At 35.7% G+C, this 19567-nt stretch overlaps 1 protein-coding gene across 1 annotated transcript; it reads right to left on the reverse strand.

Moving 5' to 3' along the window:
- Positions 1-18292: 18292 nt before the first annotated feature.
- On the reverse strand, positions 18293-19240 carry LOC109558478 (olfactory receptor 9S13-like). Its single transcript, XM_019959871.2, has one exon. It carries the CDS (start codon positions 19238-19240, stop codon positions 18293-18295), a length of 948 nt encoding a protein of 315 aa, XP_019815430.2.
- Positions 19241-19567: the final 327 nt, after the last annotated feature.

Raw genomic sequence — 19567 nt, forward strand, 5'->3', positions numbered from 1 at the left:
ACAAAGCACACTCTGAATCTATAGTGATTTATTTTATTAATCAAATATGTATGTACACATGTATGTATGTATTCCGGCTTCCCTGATAGCTCAGTTGGTAAAGAATCTGCCTGCCATGCAGGAGACCCCAGTTTGATTCCTGGATCAGGAAGATCAGCTGGAGAAGGGAAAGGTTACCCACTCCAGTATTCTTGAGCTTCCCTTGTGGCTCAGCTGATAAAGAATCTGCCCACAATACGGGAGACCTGGGGTTCTATCCCTGGGTTGGCAAGATCCCCTGGAGAAGGGAAAGGCTACCCACTCCAGTATTCTGGCGTGGAGAATTCCATGGATTGTATAGTCCATGGGGTCACAAAGAGTCAAACAGGACTGAGTGACTTTCACTTTCATTTTCATGTATATATTTCAAATTGAACAACGCTTAACTTTAAAGAGAAGGCTAGCAGAGACTTTTGTGTTAAATGATTAAAGTAAAAATTATCAGGAACATGACCAAATGAATTCATCTGCCACCAACTTGACCCAATGAGAAGACAGCGTCACTTCTGTGATATTCCTATTTCACACTGAAAGAGACTAAGAATGCATGGCAACAAATGGAGGCAATCTCTGCTTCTAATATGGGACCTTTGGCTATAAAGGATATATGTGTATATATCATCAAAACACTAATTTTATTGATATGTCCTTCAGAGATATACCCAGAAGTAGAATTGGTTGATCATATGGTAGTTCTGTTTTTAATTTTTTGAGGAACCATAAGTGTTTTCCAAAGTGGTCTACCAATTTACAACACCACTAACAATGCGCTAGTGTTCCCTTTCTCTATATTCTCACCAACACTTTTTATTTCTTGTCTTTTTGATAACAGCCAGCCTAACGGGGTGAAGTGGTTTTGATTTGCATTTCTCTGATGACTAGTGATGCTTAAGAAATGTTCATATACATGTTTTCTTTGTTCAGTGTCTATTTGGGTCTTCTGCCCATTTTTAAATTAGATTATTTGTGTTTTTGCTACTGAGTTGTAAGGATTTCTTATATATTTTAGATTTTAATTACTTACCAGATATGTGGTTTGGAAATAGGTTACCTCTGATTGTTTCTTTTGCTATGCAGAAACTCTGTAGTTTTTTTATATAAATTTATTTATTTTAATTGGAGGCTAATTATTCACAATATTGTATTGGTTTTGCCATACATCAACATGAATCCGCCACAGGTATACACATGTTCCCCATCCTGAAGCCCCCTCCCACCTCCCTCCCCATACCATCCCTCTGGGTCATCCCAGTGCACCAGCCCCAAGCATCCTGTATCCTGCATCGAACCTGGACTGGCGATTCGATTCATATATGATATTATACATGTTTGATTGCCATTCTCCCAAATCATCCCACCCTCTCCCTCTCCCACAGAGTTCAAAAGACTGTTCCATACATCTGTGTCTCTTTACAGTCCCGCTTTTATTTCTTTTCTTGCTTGTGCTTTTGGTGTCATATCTACAAGGCATTGCTAAGACCAACATCAAGGAGCTTTTCCCCTACATTTTCTCCTAGGAGTTTTAGAGTTTCAAGTCTTTAATCTATTTTAAGTTACTTTTTGTAGGTGGTATAAGGATCCAGTTTTATTCTTTTGCATGTGAATATCCAGTTTTCCCAGCACCATGTATTCCCTATTGATTATTCTTGACTCTCTTGTTAAATATTTTGACTAGATATGCATGGGTTCACTTCTAGGTTCTCAATTCTATTCCACTGTCTATGAATCTCCTTTTTTGCTAGTAAATCCTACTGTTCTGAACACTCTAGCTTTTTAGTATAGTTTGAAATCAGAAAGTGTGATGCCAAATACACTTTTAAAACTCTGATTTTGATTGGGATTTTATATGAAAATTGTAAGTGACTGAAAATACTCTATATTTTTTGTCAATTTGCAAGTACTCATAATTAGATATTTTCATGAGCAGTCCTCAATTTATTTAATAAATTGCTATGAGTCTTTGTCCAAAAGTTTCCCTTGTGGCTCAGCTGGTAAAGAATCTGCCTGCAATGTGGGAGACCTGGGTTTGATCCCTGGGTTGGCAAGATCCCCTGGAAAAGGGAAAGGCTACCTACTCCAGTATTCTGGCCTGGAGAATCCCAAGGACTGTATACTCCATGGGGTGACAAAAAGTCAGGCGTGACTGAGCAACTTTCACTTTCACCTATGAGTCTTTGTCCAAAATAATGTGATGCCTCCAGTTTTAATCTTTTTTTTTTTTTTTTTCAAAATTGGTCTGCAGAGTCTTTTGTGGTTCCATATCAATTTTAAGATTGTATTCTTCTATTTTGTAAAAAATAACATTGGAATTTTCAGAGATATTACACTGGGTCTATAAATGGCTTCGTATATTATAACATTTTAACAATATTAATTTCTCCAACCCATGGAAACATTGTATATTTCCATTATCTGTCTTTTTCAATTTCTTAGCTTTCCAAGAATAGATCTTTCACATAATTGGTTAAACTAAGAGACTATAGAAGCCAAAACATTGTATTAATGGCGGAAAAAACTAAACCAATAATTCAATAAGCAATAATGCAGAAAGCAATAAGGCAATATTTAAATAATCTGATCTACAATATTTAGATGTAATATGTATAACAAATAGCACTAAATAAGGAGGAAAGTGATAAGTTAACTGAGAAAACAAATATATGAAAGTGAAAAACTGGAAAAAAAAAACTAAACATGCACTATGTAAGGATAAGAATGCTGAGTTAGCAATATTAGTATCAGACAAGTTAGATTCCAAAACAAAGTGTTTAACAAGGGACAAACATTATTGGCCCACATATTAAAGTGATAAATAGGTCGATAACACAGTAAAAATCATCAATTATAAATGTGAATGTCCACACTAACAAAACATCAAATATGTGAAGCAAAAACTGATAAATGCAAATAGGAACATAATGAAAATCAGAATTATATATGGTGAATATAAATAAGCCTCTCTTGATAAAATATAAAACAAATATTAAAAAAATCAATAAAAACATAGAAGACAAGTGATATTATCAACTATCCTAATCTAATTGACATTTATAGAGAATTACATTCAGCATCCTTTAAACATTTCTTGTAACAGCAATCTTTTAAATTGTACATAAAATATTGGCCAAATAGATAATATCCTGGGCCATATAAAATTATCAATATATTTTAAAATAATTGAATTACTCAGAGTGTGTTCCCCAACCACAACATTTAATTAGTAATCAAAAATAATAAAAAAATTAAAGCATCTAGAAAGTCTCCAAATGGCTGGAATAGCATCTAAAAATCCATGGGTCAAAGCAAGAATAAATAAAAAGAAAAAATATTAACTGAATGATTTACATTGAATGTTATTGAAAAAAAAATTATCAGAATTACTAAGCTAAAGTAGGCCTGCAGGAAAATGTATAGAAATTAATGTATAGGTAGGATAACAAAAATGTATGAAATAATTGGTTAAACTTCTACCTTAAGAAAGTAATAAAATAAGAAAATCCAAGGTGCAAAATAATCTGAAGACAGGAAGTAATAAAGATAAGAAGAGTAAAGTTTAGAAATTAAAAAAAAAAAAACAGGAAAAAAGAAAAGCAAATCATGATATATAAAAATGTTTCCAAGAAAACATCAATAAAACTGATAAACTTTGGCCAACTAATAACTAGAAAATTGGACACATATTAACCAATGTCAGGAATAAGGGGATGTCTATTACTATTAAGGAATTAAAAGACTATTAGGGAATATTATGAACAACTTAGTGTGAAAAATTTTAATAACATAAATGAAAAAATTCCTTAAAGGACAAAAATATACCATTTACTCAAAAATATTTAAAAATCAAAAAATTCCAATAAAATGTGAGCAAACAGAATTTTGCTAAAGGATTTTAATAAGAATGATAAAGTGTGATTTATTTCTGGAATGCAAGGATAGTTCTACACATGAAAATGGATCAACATAACACACCACATTAAACAAATGAAGAGGGCAAAAGGCAATTATCTAAATTGATATCAAAAAAGCATTTAACAAAAATCAATACACTTTCATAGCAAATCATTCAACAAACTATGAATAAAAGGAAAGAAACTCATCATAATAAAGGCCATATATGAAAAACCCACAGCAAACATCATATTTAATGATAAAAGACTGAAACTTTCCCCCTAGGTTAAGAAACAAGGCAAGGATGCCCACTTTTGCCAATAGTTTTCAACACAGTACTACAGTTCTAGAAAGAGCAATTTTGACAAGAAAAAAAAAAAAAGCATCCAACCTGGAAAGAAAATTTTATATCTGTTTGGAGATAATATGATTTTATATATAGAAAACCTTAACTATTACACACACACACACACAAACACACACACACTCACACACAAAATAAACTCTTAGAACAAATAAATTCAGCAAAGTAGCAGAATACAAAGTTACACAAAAATCAGCTGCATTTACGTATATTAATAATGAACAACTAAAAAGAAAATTAAGAAAAGTATTCTAAGAGTAAAAATAGTAACTAAAATAATAAAATATTTAGGAATTAACCAAGGAGCTAAAACTACAAAACATTAACAAAAGATTAAAGACATAAATAAATGGAAACATATAGCATGTACATGGATTGGAAAAATGAAAATTCTTAGGATGTCAACACTACCAAAAGCAATCTACAGATTCAATGCATTCAATATCAAAATCCCAATGAAACTATTTTTCTTTTGCAGGAATGGAAAAACCCTTCCTAAAATTTATACAGAATCTCAATGAATCTCAAATAGTCAAAACTGAAAATACTGAAAAAGGAAGAATAAATTCCTCTTTTTTTCAATACTGAAATAAGAAGAACAAAGCTGAAGGAGTAACACTTCCTGATTTCAAAACTCACACAAATCTGTAATACTCAAAACAGTGTGGAGTTGGCATAAAAACCAGTTGATTACAAAAGAGAGTTCACAAAATAAACTCTCATACATATTGGTCAATGGTTTTTGGCAAGATGCCAAGACTTTTCAATCGCGAAAAGGCAGTCCCTTCAACAAATTTCTCGGGAAAACTGGATATCCACACAAAGAAGAATAAAGTTGACTCATTACCTAAAAACAAATACAAAGTTTTAACTCAAAACAGATGCATACCTAAAGGTAAGACCTAAAACAATAAAACTCTCAGGAAATAAAAAGGGCAAAACTTCACAACTTTGAATTTGCCTATTATTTTCTGGTTGTAACACCAATAGAATGGGGTATCTATACCTATATATGTATATATATACAAACTGACCCTCACAAAAATGTAAAATTGCTTTGCATCAAAAGATATTATCAATAGAATAAAAATGCCACCTACAGAATGGGAAAATATTTTCAAATCATATATTTGATAAGGTATTAGTACTCATAGTATATGCTATGCTATGCTAAGTCACTTCAGTCGTGTCTGACTCTGTGTGACCCCATAGACGGCAGCCCACCAGGCTCCCCCGTCCCTGGGATTCTCCAGGCAAGAACACTGGAGTGGGTTGCCATTTCCTTCTCCAATGCAGGAAAGTGAAAAGTGAAAGTGAAGTCGCTCAGTCATGTCCGACTCTTAGCGACCCCATGGATTGCAACCTAACAGTCTCCTCTGTCCATGGGATTTTCCAAGAAAGAGTACTGAAGTGGGGTGCCATTGCCTTTTCTGACTCATAGTATATAGGAAACCCTTAAACTAAAAAAAAAAAAAAAAAAAAATCAGATTCAAAAATAGTCAAAGATACCACCTTATCAACAACTGGATGGCTACTACCAAATAAGGCTTCCCTGGTGGCTCAGAGGTTAAAGCATCTGCCTCCAATGTGGGAGACCAGAGTTTGATCCCTGGGTCGGGAAGATGCCCTGGAGAAGGAAATGGTAACCCACTCTAGTATTCTTGCCTGGAGAATCCCATGGACGGAGAAGCCTGGTAGGCTACAGTCCAAAACAAACAACTTTCATGAAGATATGGAGAATTTCAAACCTTTATACACTGTTGGTGGGAATGCAAAATGGTGCTGCTGTGGAAACCAGTACAGCAGTACCTCAAAAAAATAAAAATAGAACTAACTTATGATCCAGCAATTCCACTTTTAGGTGTATACTCAATAGAACTGCCATTAGGGTCCCAAAGAAAAGTTTGTACACCATGCTCCTAACGGCCTAATTTATAATACCTAGTGTGGAAGCATGGAGAAGGCAGTACTCCTGCCTGGAGAATCCCATGGACAGAGGAGCCTGGTAGGCTGCTGTCCATGAAATCGCTGAGGGTCGGACACGACTGAGTGACTTCACTTTCACTTTTCACTTTCGTGCATTGGAGAAGGAAATGGCAACCCACTCCAGTGTTCTTGCCTGGAGAATCCCAGGGACGGGGGAGCCTGGTGGGCTGCCGTCTATGGGGTCACATAGAGTCAGACACGACTGAAGTGACTTAGCAGCAGCAGCAGCAGCAGTGTGGAAGCAACACAAGCATCCACTGATGGATGACTGAGTAAGCAAAATATAGTATATACATAGAATGGAATATTATTCAGCTATAAAAAGGAAAGAAATTCTGACATCTGCTACAACATACATGAAACTTGAAATATTATATTAAGTAACATAAGTGTTAGTCATTCAATCATGTCTGACTCTTTGGAATGTAACCCACCAGGACCCTCTGTCCATGAGAATCTCGGGGCAAGGGTACTGGAGTGGGTTGCCATTTCTTCCTCCAAAGTAATATAAACCAGTAACCAAAAAGACATATCCTCTATGGTTCCATTTATATAAGGTAGTTAGAGGAATCAAAATCACAGAGACAAAAAGTACAATAGATGGTGGTTTCCAGAAGCTGAACATTTAGAGAATGGGAAGCTATTGCTTTTACAGAGTTTCAGTTTTCCAAGGTGAAGAGAATTCTGGAGATAGATGATGATGATGGTTGCACAACAATATGAATGTACTTGTAATCAGTGAACTGTACAATTCAAATGCTTAAGATAATAAGTTTTACTTTTTAATTTTTTTAAATATTCTTTTTAAAAAAAGATTTTTTTTTAATGTGAATCATTTATTTATTTATTTATTTATTTTTGGTTGCACTGGATCTTTGTAGCTGCATGTGAGCTTTTCTCTAGTTGTGGTGAGCAAGGGTTACTCTTCGTGGTGGTGCACAGGCTTCTCATTATGGTGGTTTTTCTAGTTGCAGAGCACAGGCTCCAGGTACACAGGGTTCAGTTGTTGCAGTCCATGGGCTCAGTAGTTGCAGATCACAGGCTCTAGTAGTTCTAGAGCACAGGCTCAGTAGTTGGGGCACAAGGGCTTAGTTGTTCTGAGGCACGTCTGCTTCCCAGACCAGGGATCCAACAGGTGTCCCCCGCATTGGCAGGTGGATTCTTATCCACTGAATCACAAGGGAAGTCCATAAGTTTTATTGTATATATTTTACCACATTTTTAAAAATCGGACAAGAAAGAGATAACCTAAATCATCCTTTGAAACTGGAGCCTACTATACAGAGAGAAGTAAGCCAGAAAGAAAAACACCAATACAGTATACTAATGCATATACATGGAATTTAGAAAGATGGTAACAATAACCCTGTATACGAGACAGCAAAAGAGACACTGATGTATAGAACAGTCTTTTGGACTCTGTGGGAGAGGGAGAGGGTGGGATGATTTGGGATAATGGCATTGAAACATGTATAATATCATATATGAAACAAGTTGCCAGTCCAGGTTCAATGCATGATATTGGATGCTTGGGCCTGGTGCACTGGGACGACCCAGAGGGATGGTACGGGGAGGGAGGAGGGTACAGGATGGGGAACACGTGCATACTTGAGGCAGATTCACGTTGATATATGGCAAAACCAATACAATACTGTAAAGTTAAAAAATAAAATTAAATTAAATTAAAGATATTGAGTTTACAGCTAAAAGCCTCTCCACAAAGTAAAGTCTAGATTGAGATGGATTCAATGGCGGATTCTTTCTAACATTTAAGAAGAGAATAATGCAAATTGTACAAAATAGCTTGCAGAAAATTTTAAGAAGTAGCATGTTCTAATTTATTTTATGAGGTCAGTATGACTTAGATAAAAGTTCCTGATATGGTCATTTGGAAAAAAAAAAAAAAAACTATAGATAACTTTCCTTACAAACAAAAAAGATAATCCTTAAAGATGTATTATTAATAGTATCCCAGACCATCTAAAAAAATAATAAGTACATCATGACCAATTGAAACATACTGCAATGCCAGGTTATTTTAACATTTGAAAATCAAAGCTATTCCATATTATCAGACATAAAGAGAAACTATAGGGAAAAAAAGAGTCCAAAGGTACTCTTAACATATATGGTCTATTGATTCTTGACAAAGTCAAAAAGCTAATTCAGTAGAAAGAAAATAGTTATTTCACCAAATCCTGAGGAAAATCATACATCATTATGCAAGAAAAAGAAGCAACACCTCTTAATTCATGTCATATACAAAAATTATTATGAGTGCAACTTTAAAAATCTGCAAGAAATATAGCACAAACATTCCTATAACCTCAGTCTAGGCAAATACATCTTAGATAAGATATACAAGAGAGAAAAGACTAGATTCCATCCATATTAAAAAATAGTTGGTCTTCAAAATATACTGTTAAGAAACTGAAAAGGCTAGCAATAGACTGGAAGAAAATATTTGAAAAAGGCTTATCTACTAAAAGATAGTTATCCATAATAATTTTAAAACTTTTGCAACTCAATAATTAATAGGCAAATTTTAACAGAAACATTATCAGACAAGATATATGAGTGTTAAATATCCAAGTGAAAAGATCCTTAAAGTCAGTAGTCATCAGGCTTGTGCTCAGTCGCTCACTTGTATCCAACACTTTTGCAATGCCATGAACTGTAACTCGCCAGGCTCCTCTGTCCATTGGATTTCCCGGGCAAGAATACTGGAGTGGGTTGCCATTTCCTTCTCCAGGGGATCTTCCCAACCCAGGGATCAATCCCACAGCTCCTACATTAGGAGGCAGATTCTTTACCACTGAGCCACCTGGGAAGCCTCCTATTGTCATCAGGGAAATGTTAATTAAACTATGGTGAAATAATACATATGCACTGGAATGGCTAAAATTACAAATACTGAGAATACAAGAATTTGTATAAGAATTTGAACACTTACACATTGCTGCTTCTGCTGCTGCTAAGATCGCTTCTGTCGTGTCCGACTCTGTGTGACCCCATAGACAGCAGCCTACCAGGCTCAGCCATCCCTGGGATTCTCCAGGCAAGAACACTGGAGTGGGTTGCCATTTCCTTCTCCAATGCATGAAAGTGAAAAGTGAAAGTGAAGTCGCTCAGTCGTGTCCGACTCTTCCGTGACTCCATGGACTGCAGCTTACCAGGCTCCTCCATCCATGGGATTTTCCAGGCAAGAGTATTGGAGTGGGGTGCCATTGCCTTCTCTGACACATTGCTAGCAGTAGTGTAAAACGTACAGCCACTTTGAAAACTAGTTTGACAGTTACATTTAAATTTAGTGGGGTTCCCTGATGGCTCAGACAGTAAAGAATCTGCCTGCAGTGCAGGAGACCTGGGTTCCATCTCGGGGTGGGGAAGATTCCCTGGAGAAGGAGATGGCTACCTATTCCAGTATTCTTGTCTGGGAAATCCCATGGACAAAGCCTGGAACGCTATAGTCTGTGGGGTCGCAAAGAGTCAGATAAGACTGAGGGACTAACACTTTCACTTTTACACTTATCTAAAGCAGCAATTTCACACAGTTATATCCCTGAGGGAAATGAGAATTCATTCCAACACTTTTATGGAAAGGCAAAAAATACAGAATAGTCAAAAAAGTTTTTAAAGAAAAAGTTGGAAGACTTATACTGCTTTGAAGATTTAATAAAATGCTATAGCAATATGGAATCATTGTATTGACATAAGAATGTATCAGTAAAGCACAAAAGAGAGTGCAAAAGACTGTACATGTATAATTTACTGATTTTTGACTAAGAGAATTCATTGGGGAAAGAGAAGTCTTTTCAACAAATAGTGCAATAACAACTGACCATAAGCAATAAACAATACAATTCTTGATCACACTATATATCATACCCCAAAACTGAATTAAAATGAATCGTAGATAAAACTAAAATCATTAAACTTACAGAAAAAAAAAAAAACAGAGTATCTTTGCAAACTTGAAGTAGACAAGAATTCCTTATACATACAAAAAAGGAGTAAAAATAACAATATATTTGGATTCTAGAGAAAGTTATTAAGCACATACATAATGATACTACATTATAATTTTAATACATCTGGATTTCAAGTACAGAGAAAGGAATTAATAGTAATCCTTGTTTCATGCTACAGTATCAACTTGGGCCCATATATGAACATTAACCAGGTGGTTTTCTCTTATCTCATACCAGCATCCTCCTAGCCTAAGATAACATTCAGACTCCCTTGTTAATCATTCAGTTGATAACATCTAATATAATTTAAGCATTATGCCATCTTATTTTATTTTAGTTGTTTTTACTTTATTAAAAAGTATCACATAAAGAATTTCAAATAATTTATGTATTCACTGTCCCCTCAGGAAGGTAAAGCTTAATTCGTCCCCCTTAAGTGAGAGCTATACTCATGACTGGCTTCCAAAGAGTACAGTATGGACAAAAATAGTGTAACTCTATAAAGCAGAAACCTGATCAACACTACCTCAGCCAGGTGAATATGACAAGGGATTAAGTAATATTGATAGTCATTCTGCGACCCCATGGACTGCAGCACTCCAGGCTTCCCTGTCCTTCACTATCTTCCAAAGTTTGCTCAAACTCTTGTCCATTGAGTCAATGATGCCATCCAACCATCTCATCCTCTGTCGCCCCCTCCTCCTCCTGCCCTCAATCTTTCCCAGTATCAGGCCCTTTTCCAATCAGTCAGCTCTTCACATCAGGTGGCCAAAGTATTGGAGATTCAGCTTCAGCATCAGTCCTTCCGGTGAATATTCAGGGTTGATGTCCTTAAGGATTAACTGGTTTGATCTTCTTGCTGCCCAAGGGACTCTCAAGAGTCTTCTCCAGTACCACTGTCCGAAAGTATCAATTCTTGGGCACTCAGACTTCATTATGGTCCAATTCTCACATCTGTACATGAATACTGGAAAAACCATAGCTTTGACTACATGGACCTTTGTCGGCAAAGTGATGTCCCTGTTTTTTAATTTGCATCTAGGTTTGTCACAGCTTTTCTTCCAAAGACCTTTTAATTTCATGACTGCAGTCACTATCCACATTGATTTTAGATGAAGTACAAGCTGGAATCAAGATTGCCAGGAGAAATATCAGTAATCTCAGATATGCAGATAAAATTTTCCAAACAATTTTCCCATCACAAGCAAGAGAAAACCTTTGCTTCCTTAGGGACAATATCCCTCCTGTTGAGAAGGTATGCTATAGACCACATGCTCTCATGCATGGACACAGACTTCTTACATTTCTCCCAACTGAATGGGTATAAAATGGCATTTTATTATAATCTTGATTATTTCCATTTCTTTGATCACTATACAAATCCCAGTGATTGGTCATATCATTTGTTATTTTGTGAAATGTGTGCTAATACATTTTTCTCATTTCATATGGGTTAACTGTGCCTTCTTTACAGATTTGTAAGAGCTCAGTATACAATCTTTCTGTTGTATGTACTGAAAACATATTTTTTCTGGTATAGGTATTGAAAACATATTCTTTAGGCCTGCATTTTGCCATTCTACAAAAACCCTTGGATGGGCCAAAATATTCTTAATTTTACTATATTTACAGGAAGATATATACATATAAATATATGTGTATATATATATCTTCTCATTGATTGAACTATTTGTACTTAGATATGTATTCTTTGGAATTTATTATATTTACAGGAAGATATATACATATATATATACACATATGTATATATGCCATTCTACAAAAACCCTTGGATGGGCCAAAATATTCTTAATTTTACTATATTTACAGGAAGATATATATATATATATATATATATATATATATATCTTCTCATTGATTGAACTATTTGTACTTAGATATGTATTCTTTGGAAAAATGTCAATTCAGGTCATCTGCCCATTTTTAATCCAGTAATTTGTTGTTTTGCTGTAGAGTTCTATGTGGTCCTTTTAATTGTGGCTACTAACTCTTTATATAATAAGCAGTTTGCAAATATTTTCTCCCATTCCATAGGTTGTCTCATTTTATGATTATTTCTTTGCTGTGCAGAAGATATTTAGTTTCATGTATTCCCATTTGCTTATTTTTGCTTTTGTTGCTTATGCTTTTGCTGTCATACCCAACAAATCAATGTCAAGACTGATGTCAAGGAATTTTTTCCCTATGTTTTCTTCTGGGGGAGTGTTACAGTTTCAGGTCTTATGTTTAAGTCCTTAATCCATCTTGAGTTAATTTTCATGGTTGGTATAAGACAGTCACTTCAGTTTCATTCTTTACATGTGAATATCCAGTTTCCCCAATATCTTTCATTGAAAAGATTGTTCTTTTATCACTGAACATTCTTGGCTCCCTTGTCAAATATTAATTGATAAGATATGTATGGTTTATTTCTGGGCTTTCAATTCTATAACACTGGTCTATGCATCTGTTTTAATACCAGGACCCTACATTCTGATTACCAAAGCTTTGTAAAATAGTTTTGTATCAGGAAATAAAGCCTCTACTTTTGTTATTCTTTCTCAAGATTAGCTATATCTGGTCTTTAGTGGTTCCACACAAACTTTAGAGTAGTTTTTCTTCTATGTTCATGAAAAGAAAAGAAAAATATATGCCATTGGAATTCTGATAGACATTCCATTAAATCTATAGATGATTTTGGATAGTATGGACATTTTAACAGAATTAGTTTTTCCAATTCATGAAAAGAAGATATATTTCCATTATTTTTCTCTTTCAATTTCTTTTATTAACATTACAGTTTTTAGTGAATAGATCATTCATTTTCTTGGTTAAATTAACCAATCCAGAGCCATATCCACTTTCTGCAGCCTTCACACCACAGCAGAAAATATCCCCCTGCCTAATCATCTCAAGGCCAGGAAACTAGGTACAGCCTCTATAACCCAAAACCCTCTGAAATTATTCAAAGTAGCCAATCCTAAACTGTTCACACCTTGCTCCACCTTGCCTTTCTCACAGAGATTCTAACAAAAGCAGAGTGCTTTTTCCTTGCATTATTAGTTTCCTTTCTTGGTGTCATGTATGTCTGATTCATTGTGATCTATGAAGCCTTGAAAACATGCCTGTGCATTTGAAGAAGCAAATACATTTTTCAGCCTCTATTTCTGGGTTTTGGCAGGTAAAGTCTTTCCCCTGTGAGGTCCCTGAGCTAATGAATGGAATTATCTCCAGAATCACAGTTATGCTGGATTGGAATCAGCTTAAGGCTATCTTTTTGGGTCTGCAGTAGGGTCCCTGGATGGGGATGGTCATTCCTGTCTGGTCATTGGATGAATAAGACTGCTTCCTGTGTCTTGTTCAGTAGGATAGCACTAGAATAAGGATCTGCTTCAGGGTCCATAGTTGGGTCCTTAGTTAGTGGCCTGATACCAGATACATGGACAGAAAGTAATGTCTCCCACTGGGTGTTTAGACCTGTAGGACTGCTGGCAGACTATGGCTGTGAAGAAATTTAATCCAAATATAGGACCCTTTTAGAATCTCTGGGGGTACAGATGGGAGTGTCTTCTCTCCAGTATCTGGGCCAGCAGGACTGTTTGTAGACTGCTACTAGGATGAGCTGGAGTCCAGTTAAAACTTTGAAATCTATAGCCTGACTGAGGTTTGGTGGGCTTACTCCCAGGGGTCCCAGCCTGTGGTCAAGGGGTTGGAGCTGGTTCACAGGCTATAGCCAGGACTGAGGTCTATAAACCTGTTACCTGACCCATAGATGGGCATGATTCCAGCCAAGTCCCTTGGTGTATGGTGCTGGTGACAGGAGACAAACTGAGCCATATTCCAGTCCTCAGGGGCATGGAGCTGTTCCCAGGACATCAGTGACTCAGCCACCTACGTGCAAGCCTGCAATCTAAACATGGCTCTTCTCCATACTGGACAGCACTCAGTTTCACAGACTCCTACCTGGATCTCCAGTCTCCCACAGAAGCACTCTTGTCCCTCTTGTCCATGGTTGGGTGACAAGTTATTGCTGTTCAGAAGGCATATGAAAGGGAGATGTCTTATTTAGTCATCTGCTGATATCACTCCTCCTCTCCTTTTTGTAATCTTTGAACAATATTTTTGTACCACATGATCTAAAGAATTTTATAACTTTCCACATGAAAGTCTTATACATCTTTTGTTAAATTATCCCAAAATCCTTAATAATCTCTGATACACATATAAATAGAATAGTCTTTTAAATTAAATATTGTAGTTGTTTACTGCTATAGTATGGACATGCAATTGATCTTTTGTGTTAATGCAGACACCTTCATAAATCCTTCTTTAGATTGTTTTTGTAAATTATCATGTAAATGACAGTTTAATCCTACATTTGATCCCCTATACTTTAAATTTCTGAATTTTTAGCTTTAATCCAACTTTTTCACTCTCTTCTTTCACTTTCATCAAGAGGCTTTTGAGTTCCTCTTCACTTTCTGCCATAAGGGTGGTGTCATCTGCATATCTGAGGTTATTGATATTTCTCCCGGCAATCCTGATTCCAGCTTGTGTTTCTTCCAGCCCAGCGTTTCTCATGATGTACTCTGCATATAAGTTAATAAGCAGGGTGACGATATACAGCCTTGACATACTTCTTTTCCTATTTGGAACCAGCCTGTTGTTCCATGTCCAATATAACTGTTGCTTCCTGACCTGCATATAGGTTTCTCAAGAGGCAGGTCATGTACTCTGGTATCCCCATCTCTTTCAGAATTTTCCACAGTTTAAAGCTCAACATTCAGAAAACGAAGATCATGGCATCTGGTCCCATCACTTCATGGGAAATAGATGGGGAAACAGTGGAAACAGTGTCAGACTTTATTTTGGGGGGCTCCAAAATCACTGCAGATGGTGATTGCAGCCATGAAATTAAAAGACACTTACTCCTTGGAAGAAAAGTTATGACCAACCTAGACAGCAAACTGAAAACTAGAGACATTACTTTGCCAACAAAGGTCCGTCTAGTCAAGGCTATGGTTTTTCCAGTGGTCATGCATGGATGTGAGAGTTGGACTGTGAAGAAAGCTGAGTGCCAAAGAATTGATGGTTTTGAACTGTGGTGTTGGAGAAGACTCTTGAGAGTCCCTTGGACTGCAAGGAGATCCAACCAGTCCATTCTGAAGGAGATCAGTCCTGGGATTTCTTTGGAGGGAATGATGCTGAAGCTGAAACTCCAGTACTTTGGCCACCTCATACGAAGATTTGACTCATTGGAAAAGACTCTGATGCTGGGAGGGACTGGGGGCAAGAGGAGAAGGGGACGACAGAGGATGAGATGGCTGGCTGGCATCACTGACTCGATGGACGTGAGTCTCAATGAACTCCGGGATTTGGTGATGGACAGGGAGGCCTGGTGTGCTGCAATTCATGGGGTCGCAAAGAGTCGGACACGACTGAGCGACTGAACTTAACTGAACTGAACTTTAAATTTATGTTTATTATTGTATTGCATTTGTTAGATTTCTAATAGCATGTTGAACTGCATTTAGGGATAATGGACATTGTGTCTTTTTCGTAATTTTAAAGCAAATGCTCCTAATATTTTCCCATTTTCCCAATGAAAATGTGTGTTCATTAAGTTTGTAGTTATAATTTAGCAGCTTAATAAAATTTAGTTATTTTTCTAATTTTACTGTTTTTAAAACCATAAAATACTGTTACAACTTATCAAACATTCCTTATACACTTTTTGTAACAATTCTTTTTAAAATATTTTAATCTGTTAATATGTCAAATTTTTTGTGTGTTTTAATGTGGCATTAAACTACCACAATATTTAAGGTAATTATCCTCCAATTAAATAAATTAATTAAAATTAAATAATATGTCAAATTCAATTCTGCATTATCTGACAGTGAACCATCAATGCCTACCTGCTATATTTACAACTTAGCCATAATGATCACCTTTTATCATATTCAATATGTTTAAAATCCAATTTAATAATACATGTTACGATGACATCGTTTCCTTAAATTGCAGAATATTTACAAGTTTAATAGCTATCTAAATGTGCCCCAGAAATTCCACCATAAAGGTTTTTGAGTTTAAATCCTCTGAACAAGACAATAAAAATAGAAATCAACAATAAAATATATTGTCTAAATAAATCTACTATACTGAAAGAACAAACCTTATCTACATAACCCTTTAATAAAAAGAATATTAAAATGAAAAATTATTTATATTGAATATAATAATGAAAGCAAAAAAAAATTACATTGAAAACTATACAAAACACTTTCCATTAAAGTAAAAACAGAAAATAAATCAACCAAGTCTTCAACTAATGAATTCAGGAACAAAAGATCAACAAAACCAGAAAAACCGTAGTTATATTAAAATAATCATGGAGATATGCAAATGTTCATGCAGATATTGATTAATGAACATAATGTGTGTATTTATCAATTAATTTAAATAGTACAATATTTATGAGTTGCAGTTTGGAATACATCTAAACAAAACAAAACTAAAACAGGAAACCTATGTAACACCTAGATGTCACATCATAAACTACTTTGAAAATAATTATATGGAATTCAAAATTCTAATGGTATAAATTCAAATCCATAGCAGATTTAATTAAGGAACTAAAATGGAATAAAATAAAAATGCATAATTACAGACATCAAAAGAATTACATTACTATAAGACACTATTTTATGTCACTCCATGCCAATGTTTTTTTCAAATCTAGAGGAAAATAAGGATTTTCAATCAATATATAGATTACAAACATTACAAGAAAGAAAGTAATGAGATCAATAAGTATGTGTGTAGTCCCTAAGTCGTGTCTGACTCTTTTGTGACCCCATGGAATGTAGCCCACCAGGTTGCTCTGTCCATGGGATTTCCCAGGCAAGAACATTGAAGTGGATTGCCATTTTCTTCTCCAGGGGAATCTTCCCAACCCAGAGATCGAACCCTCATCTCCTGTACTAGCAGGCACATTCTTTACCGTTGAGCCACAAGGGAAGCCCTCAATAAATATAAGTAATACTAAAAATATTACCAAACATTTATTATTAAGACTCCCCATTACAAATAGGTTTACAGCAACCATACCACATTTATTTATTTTTTTTAATTTTTTATTCCTTGGTGAAATCATTAATGTTTGGGCTATTAAGGATATTATAGGTGTAATACTTTGTACCGCCCCTTCATATAATTAATTATTTGAGCAAGGCCAACGATTTATATCGGAGAAGGCAATGGGACCCCACTCCAGTACTCTTGCCTGGAAAATCCCATGGACAGAGGAGCATGGTGGGCTGCAGTCCATGGGGTCGCGAAGAGCGACTTCACAACTGAGCAGCTTCACTTTCACTTTTCACTTTCATGCATTGGAGAAGGAAATGGCAACCCACTCCAGTATTCTTGCCTGGAAAATCCCAGGGACGGGGGAGCCTGGTGGGCTGCTGTCTATGGGGTCGCACAGAGTCGGACACGACTGAAGCGACTTAGCAGCAGCAGCAATGATTTATATTACTGTGGCACTTTCAACTTTCATTTGCAAAGACTGGACACTAGCAAACTCAACTATGATTTGGAAAAAACAAATTCCATAGAAATTGTAATAGTGTCTCTTTCTTTTTCCCCCAGATATATAGATGGATATATAGATATTTACATAATCATATATATTTTCAGATATTAATACCTTTAGTGTGTGTACTTATTTAGTACTGTATTCAGGAGTTGTAATTTTGAATACACCTAAGCAAAACGTCAGACACGACTGAAGGACTGAACTGAACTGAAGAAAAACAAACAGAAACAAACCTCTGTAACAAACAGATATCATACCATAAAATAACTATAAAGTAATATAAAATATCTACATTTATTTTCATTCATTTTTTAAAAATCTGTTGATGTTAAAAAAAAACTTGAATCTTCAAAAACGTAGATGAACTTAGTTAGAATTATTCCATAACAAATTATTACATATACTGATTTTAGTCTAGCCTATAGTTTTACAGATGGCCAGAGGTCAATGAAAAGATTTTTTTCTCAACAATATCCTTTTCACAGCATTTTTTACCTCCCTATTCCTTAGACTGTAAATCAGAGGATTCAACATAGGAATGATAAGAGTGTAGAATACAGCTATAATCTTGTTTTTCTCTGGTGAAGAGATGGCTCCAGGCTGGGCATACATGAAGAATACAGTTCCATAGAACAAACTCACCACAGTGATATGAGAGCTACAAGTGGAGAAGGTCTTACTCCTACCATGAGTTGAGGAGATCTTTAGAACAGTGGAGAGGATACATGCGTAAGAAACCAGAATGATAGTTGTGGTAGTGATGATGATGAGGGCAGAGAGAATAAAGAGTACAATCTCATTCACCAAGGTGTCCACACAGGAGATCTTGATCAGGGCTGGGACATCACAGAAAAAGTGGTCCAATCTGTTTTCTCCACAGAAACGCAAACTGAAGGTGAAACCTGTTTGTATCATGGAGTTGATGCAGCCACAGATGTAGGAGGCAATCACCAAACGAACACAAGCCTGCTGGGACATACGAACAGTGTAGAGGAAGGGCGAGCAAATGGCTGAGAAGCGATCATATGCCATCACAGCTAGAAGAAAGCCTTCAGTCCCAACAAAGAGAGCAAAGAAAAAGAACTGGGTTGCACAGCCATTGTAAGAAATTCTCTTGTCTTTGGGTAAGAAAGTGGCCAGAGTTTTGGGAGCAATGACGGTGGAGTAGCAGAGATCTAAATAAGATAGATTTCTGAGAAAGAAATACATAGGAGTATGAAGTCTGGAGTCTATTTTAATGACAACTAACATGCTGATATTTCCCACCACAGTGACCATGTAGATAAGCAAGAAGAGTAAAAATAAGAGAATCTGAACATCTGGAGATGTTTGGAATCCCAGCAGAATAAACTCCATCACTTCTGAGTAATTCTTATTCAGTTCATTCTTCATAGCTGAGACCTATCTGAGAAAATCAGTGGATGATCATGAATCCTATGGAAAGCCTTGTCAACTTTACGTTCTTTTTTTAAAATTGAAATATGGTTCATGTACAATATTAATGTTACAGGTATACAATATAGTGATTGACAATTTTGAAGCTATACTAAATTTATAGTTATTATAAAATATTGGCTGTATTCCCTGTATTGTACAATATATCCTTGTAGCTTATTTTATATATAACAGTTTGTACTTTTACTCCCCATCCCTATATTTCTCCTTCTCCCAACCTCACCTCAATGGCAACCACTAGATTGTCCTCTATATCTGTGAGCC

The sequence above is a fragment of the Bos indicus genome, chromosome 5 (assembly GCF_029378745.1).
Source record: "Bos indicus isolate NIAB-ARS_2022 breed Sahiwal x Tharparkar chromosome 5, NIAB-ARS_B.indTharparkar_mat_pri_1.0, whole genome shotgun sequence".
Classification (NCBI taxonomy): Eukaryota; Metazoa; Chordata; class Mammalia; order Artiodactyla; family Bovidae; genus Bos; species Bos indicus.